Genomic DNA, 15,044 nt, shown 5'->3' on the forward strand with positions numbered 1-15,044 from the left:
AATGAATGAATGCCTTTATTTGTCGTTGAAAGCACTGCATACAACAAAATTATTATTACCACTCCATTGGTGCATAATATACTAACATAAAAGCACAGGACACAATTTAAAAACAATGTTATTTAACTAGGGCTTAAGATAAATAAATAATCAATATTGCAATATATCAATAAACAATGGTGATAGTAAAGTAAAATGCGAGCTAGGTAGCAGCATGGAAGAGTGCAGCATGAGTAATACTCAGTAGCTTTTCATATTGAGTGTGCAGATTGCTTTGGGGAAGAGACTGTCTCTTGGTCTGGAGGTGCGTGTTTTGGCTGACCTGTAACCCCTGCCAGAGGGCAACAGTTCAAACAGGTGGTGACCGGGGTGTGTGGAGTCTTTGACGATGTTAGTGGCTCTGCTGAGGTGGCGTGAGATGGCAATATCCTCCATAGAGGGCAGTGGGCAGCCGGTGATTCTCTCTGCTGTTTTTACCACTCTTTGCAGTGTTTTCTTATTTGCAGCAGAGCAGCTGGCATTCCACACTGACATGCAATATGTCAGTCGACTCTCAATAGTCGCCCGATAGAAAGGCCACCAGCAGCTCCTTCCTGGTGTTGTGCCTCCTGAGCACTCTCAGCAAGTGGACTCTCTGTTGTGCTCTCTTGACAGTTGCAGTGGTGTTGGCCGACCAAGAGAGGTCCTCAGATATGAGGACTCCGAGGAATTTAAAGGTCTGCACCCTTTCCACCAACGCCCCATTTATGCAGCGTCCCGTTTCCTCCTGAAATCAAGTATTAGCTCCTTTGTCCTGTGTTCAGTGTCAGGTTATTTACCGAACACCACTCTGACAGTCGCTGTATCTCATCCCTGTATGCTGACTCGTCCCCCCCCTGAGATAAGCCCGACGACAGTTGTGTCGTCAGCAAATTTAATAATCGTGTTGGACGAGTGGGTGGGTGTACAGTCATAGGTGCATAAGGAGTAAAGGAGTGGACTCAGCACACAGTTGCCTTTGCCCTTGTCATTCGCATTTAATTTGATGTTTCGGACTCGTGCTATAAATGGAAGTGTGTTCTTTTTTTCATGTAACAGAACCGCAACCACTCGAGTTAGTAGGTGTGGGCATAAGGAACTACAGATGCTGGTTTACTAACAAATAACAAAAAGTACTGGAATAACTCAATGGGTCAAGAGGCATCTATGGAGAACATGGATAGGTAATGTTTTATAAGACCATAAGCCATAAGAGTTGGGCCATTCAGCCCATTGAGTCTCCTCTGCCATTCAATCATGGCTGTTCTATTTTTCCCTCTCCATTCTCCTACCTTCCCCTCATAACCTTTGTCGCCCTTACTAATCAAGCTCTGCTTTAAAAATGCCCAATGACTTTGCCTCCTGCAGCAATGAAATCCAGATTCACCACCCTCCTCATCTCAATCATAAAGGTATGTCCTTTTATTCTGAGGCTGTGCCCTCTGGTGCTAGACTTTCCCACTACTGGAAATTTCTTCTCCACATCCATTCTATCTAGGCCTTTCACTATTCAGAAGGTTTCAAGTAGATCCTTAATTCCATCCCCGTGGATTCTACGTCTTCTGACCCTATTTTGACCCTTCTTTGGACAAATTGTAGAAGGGGTAGAGTGCTGGAAAGGAGGTGGGGACGCGACAAAGCGAGGCAGGTGATGGTGGATATAGGCAGGGCCGTCTTAACGCATGGGCCTGATGGGCACTTGCCCGGGGGCCCACGAGCATAGGGGCCCCATGCTGATCTGTGTATGTTAAGTGACTTGCAATAAATAAATACTACTTTAAAAATGTAGGTTCAATAAGTGCTTTTTTCGCAACATTTTCGGTCACTAAGTGCTTCTCACAGCGATCTGTAAGTGCTTTTTGCAACAATGTAGCACCCTAAGTCCATCGCTAAGTGCCTTTCAGTAAGTGCTTTTCGCCGGCACGACAGGGGGGGCTTGTAGGTAAAGGAGGGTGGGGGAGAGTAACGGTAGGGGCCCCCGTACACTGCTTTGCCCGGGGGCCCATAATGCTGTAAAAACGGCCCTGGATATAGGTGGTGGGGGGGGGGGGGTTGATTGGCAGATGGGTGGACAACGGCCAGAGATGAAAAGAAGATAAACGGCTGTAAGATAAGGACAGGTGAAAAGTGAAGCCAGAGGAAGGGACATAGGTGGAAGGGGACAGAGGAATAGTGTAATAGAAGAAATAGGTGTGTATCCCAGTGGGGCATGGGGAAAAGAGGAAGGGGTAGAAAAGATGTCGGGGGGGGGGGGGGAGGGGGGGGGTATTGTTACCTAAAATTAGAGGTCAATAATCATGATGGGTTGTAACCTCCCCAAGCTGATTATGAGGCGCTGGTCATCCAATTTGAATGCGGTCTCTCTCTGGCAATGGAGGAGGCACAGCCAAAAAAGGTCAGTATGGGAATGGGAAGGTAAGTTAGAAGGGTTAACAACTGGGAGATCCAACAGATCAAGTAACTAATCTCACCACCTGATTGGAATGAATCTGTGCTATTCCGTCTCTGAAGCTTTAATGTCATTCCTATAGTCTGAGGCACAACAATACACTATGGTCTTGTTTGGAGTTTCTTTGTTATTTATGTACTTCCATTGCCTTATTTGTTCTGTAGTCATGCCATAAATCCCAGCCTTTAAAAGTCCATGAGGCACTGTGTGTAATTTTATAACCCAGCCCTCTGAACCATCTGTTCTTGCTCTTCACACAGCTTTCCACCATTCAAAACATAATTAATTTTAAAACTGAAATGTAATGCTTTTATTAACTGCTTCTGTTCTATCCACAACCTAATAAGCTTGACCTAAAACCTGTTCGACTAGGCGACCAATTGCAAGATCACTAATGGATAGAGTGAATAGCAATGTTCATCATGGTAGGACCCTATGAGGCCGTGACAACCACTCTGAGCTGCTGTCTTACCAGTCTTCCTTTCCAAATACATTTTAGTCATTTTGAACAGGAAAACAATGTTGCACGAAAACAAGTCCCCACTAGCACCTATCGGCTCAGTCCCATACATTGTGATGGGAGAAGCCAGATCTACTTCCATCTGGATGGGTTCTGAAATCGTACCCCTATTAATTGCCACAGTTTTTGTTGACTTTTTTTGACTTCGCACTTCACCAGACTACTGTCCTCACCAGACTTCTGTCCTCACCAGACTTCTGTCCTCACCTGCTTCAAGAAATCCTCCATTACTCCAGTCCCCAGGAAAAAGTAAAGTGACCCATCTCAATGACTCCCACCCAGTGGCTCGAACATTGACCATAATGAGTAGGAAGGAACTGCAGATGCTGGTTTAAATCAAAGGTAGACACAAAATGCTGGAGTAACTCAGCGGGACAGGCAGCATCTTTGGAGAGAAGGAAAGGAAGACTTTTCGGGTCGAGACCCTTCTTCAGACTGATGGCCATTGACCATAATGAAGTGCTTTGGAAGATAGGTAATGGGCCACATCTGTGCTAGTCTCCCAGTCAAACTAGACACTTTGCAATTTACGTACAGTAAAAACAAGTCTACAGAGAAGGCCATCTCCTGTACATTACATTCAGTTTGACGATAAGAACATATATGTTAGGAGATTAAACATTGACTATAGGGCAGCCTTCAACACCATAATACAGAATAGGTTCGTTCATCTCTAAACTCCTGGAACTTGGCCTTGTGGCCTCCATCTGCAACCAGCTTCTTGATGTTGTGGTAGGCACACCTAAGTCAGTTACAATTGGTTTCTACACTCAAATAAGACTGGTGTTCCTCAGCATAGTGAGCTCAGTCCCTGGCTTTACTCCCTTTACATCCTTGACAGTGTGGCCAAGTACAACACAAACTCAATCTTTACATTCGACTGTTGTTGGCTGGACCTACAATGAGAAGGAGTACGGGAAGAAATTTAAAACCTTGTGCCAAAATTTGCACCATTCCGTTATTTGACACTCATCCTTGTATTTATTGTTGTGTCTACCATTACCATGTAAATGTGAACCCTATGAGTTTCATGCAAAAAAGGAATATCATAGGACTCTGGTGTATATATAAACTAATCTGAATCTAAATCTAATCCAGATTTCCACAAGTCTCCTATTCCATATCTCAGGTTTTCCTCCCAGCCCCTCTGCCAAGGTGACTTTGACCCTTAGCTTCCAATTTTCTGTCACTTTAACCCTCCATCTCATTCCCACTCTGACCACTGTGGCTTTGGTTCGTGTACTGATCCAAAGAAGCCCAACATTACCTCAATGAGCAGCATTTTACCTACTGTTTGCATCAGAACTGGTCATCTCTGACAAAATGGCAGCAATTTGCATTGTTAACTTTGTGTTTCTCCCTTGAATCCGGGTATTTCCAGCATTCCCCTTTGCTTCAGATTCTTGGTATTTTTGTGCTTGGTATCACAATGTTTCAGCATTAATATTTTTTTCTTTTGTTCATCTCCTTCTATTTACATCCCCTCCAAACATCACAGCTTTGATAAAAAAAACTTTTGCCATCCTCTCTTAGATGGCACCACTGCCTTCGATATAACCTGGATTTTCTTAGACTGCACTTTATCACCGACATTCTCTGTATTCCCTCCTCCCGCCATCTCCTCTCTGCAACTTAAAACACATATTTGATCAGTTTTTAAGTTCTGATGAAAGTCATGGACCTGAAAAACAAACTCTCTGCCTTTCCCTACAGATGCTGCCTGACCCACCGATTGTTTCTAGTGTTTTATGCTTTTATCTTTGTTCTTTGCCCTTTTGATTACAGCACCATGAGATCAATGATTCAATGATTCAGTTCAATGATACTTTACTGCCACATGTACCTAGGTACAGTGAAATGCGTTGGTAAAATCATATTGCAGATCTCACCTCGGCAGTACACAAATGTCGCCACGTCTTGGTGCCCACTAAGTTACAAAAGTTCACTGAACAGTCCTATCTACTGCCTGCCGTCGATCAACTGGTTAAAATGCATTTTGTTGTAGGTTTACCCTAACTGGACAATTCTTGTCTTTCTTTAGTAAGTCTGACAGCTGGTTTCTACCATGGATCAAATGCTGAAGACTGTCGTCTTCCTATATATGGCAGAGTCTGCCCTCGCCAAGGAACCCATCCCACCTGCCGTCAACATAGCTGTTCTACTCGGGGGCTCTTGGTACCACATGGAAATCAAGGGTAGTTTCAATGGAGATATCTTCCACGACTTGCCTGTACAAATCAACACTATCACAATAATAATGAACAACACTAATCCCAGCAGCCTAATCTCAAACATCTGTGATGTGCTGCCCAAATCCAGGATCCATGCCATTATCTTTGAAGACGTTATTGAATCTGAGGCTGTGGCGTTAATTCTGGACTTCATCTCTGCTCACATGTCAGTGCCAATCATAGGGATGAACAGAGGCTCTGCTCTTGTGCTGACTCCAAAGGTAAGTTCCAGGCACAGCCTCTTGTTCAGTACCATACAACTGTTAAACTACCTTCAAAACTTCTTGTATTACTTACCACATTCTCCTACCCTCTCTTTCTCACTCTCTCTCTCCCTGTTTACAATATTGGTATTGGTTTATTATTGTCATATCTACTGAGTTACAGTGAAAAACTTTGTTGGTGTGCTATCCTGCCAAATCGTACTACACACGAGTGCAATCATGCCATGCAATAAGTACATCAGGTAGTGCAAAGAGAAAAATATTAGAGAAAAGAATATAGGGTTACAGCATTATAGCGTTACAGCTACAGAGAGAGTCTAGAACAAAAATGTACAAAGGCAATCTGACAGTGAAGCAGGTTGGGAGATCAGGACAAAACCCTTAGTTCAGGAGAGAACCAACTGTTTCAGTAGTCTATTAAAAGTGGGGAAGAAGTTATTCTTGAATCTGGTGGTAAGTGCTTTCAAGCTATTGTATCTTCTGCCTGATGGGATAGGGGAGAATAAGGAAAGAGTAGTGTGCACACATGATCCTTAATTATTCTAGCTAGTTTCCCAAGGCAGCATGAAGTGTAAATTGAATCAATGGGGGGGGGGGGGGGGGGAGGACGCAGGTTTGTGCGATAGACTAGGCTACATCCACAACTCTTTGCAATTTCATGTGGTCACGTCGAGCTGTTACCAAACCAAGCTGTGATGCCTCTTGTTAAAATGCTTTCTGCGGAGCATCAGCAGTAGTTGAAATATATTAATGATGGGGTATGAAACAAAAATGTACCATAACCAAATTTGTGGGCAACATGAAAGTAGGTGAAAAAGTATATTATGAGGAGATTACAGTTTGCAGGGAGATATTGATAGACTGAGCGAATACGCAAAAAGCTGGCAAATAGAGTAAATGTATAAGGCTCTAGTAAGGATTACACTTGGAGTAGGCCCACAAAAATAACATTTAAAAGACATTTGGACAATACATGGATAGGAAAAATGTAGAGGGAAATGGATGGGCTAAACATAAGCAAATAAGACTCGATTGGATAGGGTGTCTTGGTTCCGTGGACAAGTTGGGCTGAAAGGCCTAATTCGATGCTGAATGACTCTATCAGTCTATTGTGAACAACTTTGGTGGCATTTGGATATTTCCAGGAATTAATGAATTGCCAAACAAGGAAAAATTGAAGAAACAAGGAACTGCAAATGCTATACAAAAAGTCTGATTTTGGGAGTAGATTGAAAAATTGAATACATTCAACATTTACATTTTGGAGTTTAGAAGAATGAGAGATTACCACCACAATCATTGTTCAGATCAACATATTATTAAAATAACCATTATTCCTTGCTTTCAGTACAGATTCAATATCTATTTGAATCATCAGTCTGCCAATGTTTTAGTTTAGATTAGATTAGTTTCTTGTCATATACACCAGGGGGCAATGAAATTCCTTGTTGGATGAAGCTCATTAAGTAAACAGTATTTCTGATAATAATAAATACAATAATGAACGCAAACAGCAGAATGGTGCAATGGTGCAGAATGTAGTGCAAAGAAAATGAATGTGCAATGGTGCCATAACCAAACGAGGTAAAGTTATGAGTGGGTAGTGATAGCACTTCCACGAAGTGGTGTGTGAACGAGCTGATTGATTCAGGAGTCTGATAGCGGTGGGGAAGAAACTGTTCTTGAGTCAAGCTCCTGTATCGTCTCCCAAATGTAGAAGCATGAAAAGAGAATGGCCAGGGTGACAGGCATCCTTGACAATAATTCCAGCATTCCCGATGCAATGCCATGTGTTGATAGAGTGGAGGTGGAGGAATGCTACAAACGCGAGTGTACTGGAAAATTTATCATGGAGAAAATCTTGTTCCCCTTTCTGTATTTGAGAGGAAGAATTTTTCACCGTGACTCTTTTATGACTGCTGCACAGGACAGATTTTTATGGGGATGATTGTCGTAAACTGTGTCGTCTAACACTCGTGTTCCCAAGTGTATTAGACAAAGAGCATTGTTCACCAGCCCCCATCTGAGAGTCTGAAAAGCATGTCTTGTTTACAAGAGACTGTCTGGCAGAATATGTTCCCTCTCCAGGCTATGACATGGAGCGTGTGTGTGTACTAACAGTGTGATCCCAGACTCCATCTTATTCGTCAGATGTTCTCACAGACAAGTAAGTCTGATTTGCCAGATAGTGTCACCAGAGTGAGTGCTAAACACCAGTTAGAATCTCACAGGGTGAGTTTGCTCACCTGACATTGTCACACAGAGTGGGACAAATCCACCATTTTGCCATCTTGAAGTCTTGTTCAATAGACAATATTACAAAGATTAAAGCATATTCACCAGTTGACCTGTCGCAGAATGTTCACCAGATGCCCATACTTGTCACATAGAGACTGGTACAACTGTTCTAGTTACCACACAACTATCTCAGATATCCCGTCAGGACCACCAGGGGTATGTTGTACATATGTCCTGAGTTGGAATATGTCAAAGTAGCTGGTTCCAGACAGTGTTTGACAGAGTGGCAGGCCTCAAACATAGTGGGCCTCAGAGTGAGGGGCAGGCCTCAGAGTGAGGGGCTGGCCTCAGAGTGGGGGTAGGCCTCAGAGCGAGGGGTAGGCCTCAGAGTGGGGGGTAGGCCTCAGAGGGGCAGGCCTCAGAGTGAGGGGTAGGCCTCAGAGTGGGGGTAGGCCTCAGAGTGAGGGGTAGGCCTCAGAGTGGGGGTAGGCCTCAGAGTGAGGGGTAGGCCTCAGAGTGAGGGGTAGGCCTCAGAGTGGGGGTAGGCTTCAGAGCGAGGGATCCCAGACAACATCTGGATGAATAGCAGGCTTCAGGTAATGTCCGATGACACAAAGTGGAGGAGTAACTCGACGGGTCAGACGGCATCTGCTGTTCCTTGTTTCTACATTTCAGGTAATGGCTGGTGGAATGTGTGTGCAGAATCACAAGCCGCTGACAATGTCTGGCAGGGCCGCAGGCATTTGACATTTACTGCACCAGGGACTATCTGATAAACATCAGGGAGGACATTGTTGAGTTGGTCCCCAGCATCAGACATCCCCCTCGTGGAAACTGCCCCTATCTCCAGAGTCTGTTGGTCGGTACTTTGTATTGTCAGCTGAGTGTGTTTCATTTTCCTTTTCCATTTCAGGCCCATCGCTCTGCATTCCTCCAGCTGGGGGCATCCATGGAACATCACATCGGGGTCATTTTCAAAGTAATGGAAGAGTATGACTGGGGGAGATTTGCCATCATCACCAGCTTCTTCCCTGGATACTTGGAGTTTCTGGATCAGATTAGGGTTCTTGTTGATAGCAGCAATTTTGAGTGGGAAATTCTCCAGACTCTTACTCTTGACATGACTCGAGATGGCAACAATTCCAAAACAAAATGGCTTCTCCAGCAGATTGATGCACAAGTTTTAATTCTGTATTGCTCTCGACAGGAAGCTGAGTACCTTTTTGAAATGGCTGACCAGGCTGATCTCCTGGGTCCAACCTATATCTGGATAGTCTCCAGTATTGCAGTCGGCGACCCTGAACAGGTTGCAAAACAATTCCCTGTGGGTTTAATTAGTGTAATGACGGAGCGATGGAAGATGAGCTTACGGCAAAGGGTGCTGGATGGCATGGCAATCATCGCAAAAAGTGCAGAGAACTTTTACAATGCACATGGATATATTCCCGAAGCAAGTGGTGACTGCATGAATCCAATTCAAGGGGACACAGAAAACATATTGTACAGGTACTGATCTGTTCATGGATAAAGCATTTTCTCAATAGGGATCTATAATTCACAATGGCCAGTGGTAATTCAGTTAATCTGTGATGAACAGTAGCCTTTCGCTGCACATTCAGGGGAATCAACTCAAAATGTATCATTCTTGGATACTGATATCTTCAAGGCATCTGAAAATGTTATGTTATTAGCATTGAACTTGGTTACAATTAATGATTTTGGTTACCTTTTACATTTGCTATGGTGGAATTTTAATGTAAGATCCATTAAATAGAGTGACCTTTACATGTAAAGCTACAGTGGTGGAAGTGATGATTTGGGGGATATCTACTTAACAGTGATCACAACATCATTCAAGTTTTAGTCAATTCTGGAAAAGAGGCTGTGAAATTATCGGAAATAAAATTGCTCAATTGTGAATGTTTGCTGCTTTAAGAAAGGACCCTGGCACAGGTTGATTGGAACAAAAGGAGGATTCAGGGAGATGACCAGGTTGAAACCAGGCATGGTCTTTTGAAGGAAAAAGGTAGGACATCCAAAGCTAATGTGATCTGGATGTGAAGTGAAATAAAAGTGCAATAGAAAAAGAAAAAAAAAGGCTTGTGACAATTGGAGGTTAAATTTCAAGAATGAGTACAGTAAGTGTTGAAGGGAAAACTGAAAGATGTTACGGAGCAGGAAAGGGTTAGTAGATAGTAATAAAGCACATTTTATAAACACTTTTCTATAAAATGAATCGAGCAACGTAGTTTAAATACGTTGATTGTTTTGAAAGGAAATTGCAAAAACACATTAATTTTAGTCAGCCAGTCAGTTTAGGGAATTTGAATTGCCACTTCCAGTGGTGATCATGCCAGGTCACCAGATGTCTGGATACAGGATGCCAACAGAGCAACATTATTCATTGTGTGGTACGTGCTCAGTGCATTGGCAGCTGACTCTGATGCTCGATGATTCTTCTTGAGTCACATTCTTGGTCACTTGCAAACATACAAACATCGGGGCATGTTTGAAACTTGCAATATTAATTGTGACTGGGTAATGTATAAATGTCACTCGCATTCTGCAGTCTGTTGCAGAACACTCTGGAGTCTGTCCGATAATCCAGCAGGTTTGGATGAGACACACTGTAGTTTCTCCTGGTATAACCTCCCTACAATGGATGCTTGTTCTTGGGTGGTTCCATGGGGTGGGACACACGCGTCAGGTCACGTACCCGAGGCAGGGTAGGAATGCCAGGGATCTGAAGGGGAGAGGAGGGTTCCATGGAACAGATCATATTGCCCCTGAAAGAGTTTAGTTACCCTACAGGTCCTAGCATTTGAATTATTCCAGTGATGGAGACTGACCAATACTGAAGACCCAGTTTGTTGCACCCTGCAGATTTAGGGAGGGCAATGAAACCCTCTGATATCTCTCAGAAAAAGGGGTTTGTCTCTGCTGAAGAGAACGTAACGAATCAGGCACAGAAGATATATAGGGTGGTGGTTAGGCAGATTCCCATGGTGGTGATAGAAGGCATTCCTGGCATTTCCCTTCAGAACCCAGAGCTCTTCTCAAACTGCAAGAGCTTCCAGACCATGGCCATTCTATATTGGGCAGGGTGTGGTAAGGATTTCTCACGGCCACTGTTATGTTCACATGGTTCTTTATGTCTGTAGTGCCTGCTGAATGTTGCCTGTCATGCTCAACAAGGTCAGATCTTAGGGGATGGTGATATCACATTCCTGCCTTGGCTTCTAACTCTTGTCAGTTTATGACAGCTATGGGACCATCAGAAGGATAGTGGAGAAAACCATTGCAATCTTTAGTAATCTGGTGTACCGTGAGCTGCTCCCAAAGAGGGTCTGATATTTCATCATTTTCTACTGCTTCTGCATAAGTGGAACATCAGGAGGCTCGGGGCCGCCCAGCGGTTGGAGGAGTGACATCAGGCAGAAAAGGAGAAGGGCCCTTCAATGGAGGAGGGCCCTCTTTGGACACATGGTCAAGAAATAAAAACAGGAAATGCTTGACATGTTCAACAGGTCACACAGCATCTGTGGAGAGGGAAACAGAGTTCACATTTCAGGTTGATGACCTCTCATTAGAAAGGGGAAAAGTTGGAAAATGAACATGTTTTAAATTGCTGGGAAAGGGGAGGGATGGGGAGAACGAAGGGAATTGCTGGGATGGAGTGGAGACGAGAGAAACTGAATGACACCAGTGGTGATGGTGTTGGTTGCCGGAGGATGATGAAGGTTAGTTCAGTACAACTAACCTGTCTAGAGCAGATATAATGGAAGGAGATGAATGAAGAGAAGGGAGAAGGAAAACAGCTAAAGTCACACGGCGGCAGTGCAATGGGATAATCTGAGTTAATGCCGCACATTGATGATCTTTGATCAGTACTGGCCAAACCTGATGAAAACTGTAAAGGTTCCTTGAATCTCAGGTAGATCACCACAGATAGGATGGTCAAAAAGGCTTTCGACACATTGACCTTCATCGGACAGAGTATTGAGTATAGAAGTTGGGAGGCCCTTTTACAGTTACGAGACATTGGTGAGGCCACATTTGGAGTATTGTGTTCAGTTTTGGTCACCAGGTTGCAGGGGAGATGGTGTCAAGCTGGAAAAAGTGCAGAGAAGATTTACATGGATGTTGCCAGGACTCAAGGGCCTGAGCTCCAGGGAGAGGTTGAGCAGGCTCGGGCTTTATTCCTTATAGCATGAGGAGGATGAGGGGTGATCTTACAGAGTTGTACAAAGGAATGGATTGGGTAAATACAGTCTCTTGCTCAGAGGAGGGGAATCGAGAACCTGAGGACACAGGTTTGTGACGGGGAAAGATTTAATAGGAACCTCAGGGGTAACTTTTTTACACAAAGGATGGTAGGTGGATTGAGCAAGCTGCCGGAGGAGGTAGTTGAGGCAGGTACTATTGCAACATTTATGAAACATTTAGACAGGTATGTAGATAGGATAGGTTCAGAGGGATATGGGCCAAACACAGGCAGGTGGGACTAGTGTAGATGGGGCATGTTGATAGGCATGGGCAAGTTGGGCACAAGGGCCTGTTTCCATGTTGTATGACTCTATGACACACTCTCTAGAACTGGAAAGGCTGGTTATCTGAATTTTTGAATTCTTCGTAGATGTCCCTTGCATCAAGTGGGGCATTTATTTTGAACTTGATTGTCATTGTAAGGGTTCCACTGGTACAGATTTGGAAAACAATGACAACAATGAAAACAATGAGCAGGTTCACAACAATCCAGAATTGACCATTATAGACAATAGACAATAGACAATAGACAATAGGTGCAGGAGTAGGCCATTCAGCCCTTCGAGCCAGCACCGCCATTCAATGCGATCATGGCTGATCACTGTCAATCAGTACCCCGTTCCTGCCTTCTCCCCATACCCCCTCACTCCGCTATCCTTAAGAGCTCTATCCAGCTCTCTCTTGAAAGCATCCAACGAACTGGCCTCCACTGCCTTCTGAGGCAGAGAATTCCACACCTTCACCACTCTCTGACTGAAAAAGTTCTTCCTCATCTCCGTTCTAAATGGCCTACCCCTTATTCTTAAACTGTGGCCCCTTGTTCTGGACTCCCCCAACATTGGGAACATGTTTCCTGCCTCTAATGTGTCCAATCCCCTAATTATCTTATATGTTTCAATAAGATCCCCCCTCATCCTTCTAAATTCCAGTGTATACAAGCCCAATCGCTCCAGCCTTTCAACATACGACAGTCCCGCCATTCCGGGAATTAACCTAGTGAACCTACGCTGCACGCCCTCCATAGCAAGAATATCCTTCCTCAAATTTGGAGACCAAAACTGCACACAGTACTCCAGGTGCGGTCTCACCAGGACCCGGTACAACTGTATAGTAATAGGATTTGATGTACTAAAGGGTTTTGAAGGGCAGTACTTTACTTTTCTGGACAATCTTGAGCAAAGTATGAGACTCTGAAGGAGAGTAATGGCGATTTAATGTGTTTCAAGGCCTGACATATTGTGGAAACAATAGTAAAGGGGATTAAAATGAAGAAATATCAGCAGGAGCTGGTCAATCACTGTCCGTCATGCAGTAAGATTATGGCCCGTGTTATCTGCGGCCTCAGCTCCACTTCTCAGCTTATGAGCCTCAACAAAATAAAATTGCCTGTCTATCTCTGCCTTGAATATTACCAGTCATTTTACCTCTACAGCTGTCTGGGGCAAAGAATCTCAAAGACTCACAACTGGAATTCAGAAATTCCTCTTCATTTTTGTCCGAAGAGGACGGCCTTTTGTTCTGAAACCATTCTGCCTTGTTCTAGAGACCTGCACGAGGCAAAAGTCCTCCCAGAATCCACTCTGCCAATATCTCTGGGAATCTTAAGTTTCAGTAAAATTCCCTCCCATTCCCTTCTAAATGACAATGATTTCTGCACAACCTTTGCTGCATTCGTCAACCTCCATTCCAGAATCGACCTGGTGAACCTTCTCTGAATTCTGGGAAGAGACAGATGGAACGACACGGGGAAGAGAGGGATAGATGGGAGGTTCAGTGGGAGGAGCGTGTGAAGGGAGGGGGAAAGAAACATGATGATTGGGGCTGGGGGTAAGGTGGGAAGAACAGATTGTGAGAGAGGACCAGGATTGATCAGAGGAGAGAGGAAGGGATGGAGAGGGTGCAGGCTCCCTGAAATTGGAGAATTCGTCATAGGTAAAATAAGAGATGCTCTTCCTCTAGTTGGCGTTTGGCTTCATTCAGGCAGTGGAAAGGTCACAGACAGACTAGTTGATGAGGGAATAGGAAGGTGAATTAACAACTGCTGGCAACCAGGAGATCCAGATGGCCACAACAGTCAAGCACAGGTGCTCGGCAAAGCAGCTAGTCTGTGTTTGGTCTCACCGATGTAGGCGAGGCCACTTCAAGAGTACTGAATGCAAAAGAAGATGATTGAGGAGGTGCAGGTAAAGTCTGTGTGGTTGCAAGATCGAGATGGTTACTGCAGCCCTGGATCCATATCCCACCGTCTCTAACAGTGATGCTGAAATCTATTTTGCAGGCACATGTCGAATATTAGCTGGGGAGGTAAAGAATTCTCTTTCAATGAGGATGGCTATTTGGTGAGACCACCGATGGTTGTGTTGAAGTTGAACAGTGGCAGGTTTTGGGAACGGGTAAGTGTTGGATAAATGTGTCCAACTTGATGAAGGTCTTCATATTTCAGTAACGGTGCGTTTTGTGTTTACATTCATATTCGTTAATTTGCTTTGAGTTTATTCTCATCCAAGAAGTATTAATAATATAGGTGGTGTCACTGGAGAAATAACAGAATGACAAGCAATAAAAACAGAAGATCATTAAAGCACTCAGTAGGTTAGGCAGCTTCAGTGGACAGAGGAACAATATTACGTTGGAGACCTCTCATCAGAACTGGGCATGTGAGACAGCTAATTCATTTTAAGTTGCAGAGAGGGTGAAGGAGGGATGGATAGGTTGGGTTGCTGTGACGATGTGCACTTTCTCATGCAACTGCAGGAGATTCAACACCTGGTCTTTTACCCCTTTCCTTCGCACGATCCACAGACTCAAATAGTCTTTGCAGATGATTCAGTGATTCACACAATCTACTTCCAATCTGGTGAAGTGCATTGGACGATCACCAGGTGGTGAACTCTACATTGGAGCTTTTGGCCTATCTGTCTATGGCGTTGGTTGCTCCAATGAGGTGCAATTTAAGATCAAGAAATATCGCCTTATCTTCTATCTGGTCATGTTGTGGCCTCATAGATTCGTAGAGATGTACAGCACAGAAACAGGCCATTTAATCCATCTCGTCCATGATAACCATTTTGCCAAACCAAGCTAGTCCCTTTTGTTTG

General features: G+C 44.1%; 1 protein-coding gene across 1 annotated transcript in view; it reads left to right on the forward strand.

The window, feature by feature from the left end:
- LOC144594926 (glutamate receptor ionotropic, NMDA 2C-like) overlaps positions 1–15,044 on the forward strand; it is a 53,141-nt gene that overhangs the window by 3,250 nt on the left and 34,847 nt on the right. Inside the window, exons 2-4 of the mRNA XM_078401856.1 lie at positions 5,029–5,439; positions 8,594–9,186; positions 14,225–14,339. Coding sequence (XP_078257982.1) covers positions 5,053–5,439; positions 8,594–9,186; positions 14,225–14,339 — 1,095 coding nt within the window. The 5' untranslated portion in view covers positions 5,029–5,052. The remainder of the gene's footprint in view (positions 1–5,028; positions 5,440–8,593; positions 9,187–14,224; positions 14,340–15,044) is intronic.

The sequence above is a fragment of the Rhinoraja longicauda genome, chromosome 6, assembly GCF_053455715.1.
Source record: "Rhinoraja longicauda isolate Sanriku21f chromosome 6, sRhiLon1.1, whole genome shotgun sequence".
Lineage (NCBI taxonomy): Eukaryota > Metazoa > Chordata > Chondrichthyes > Rajiformes > Arhynchobatidae > Rhinoraja > Rhinoraja longicauda.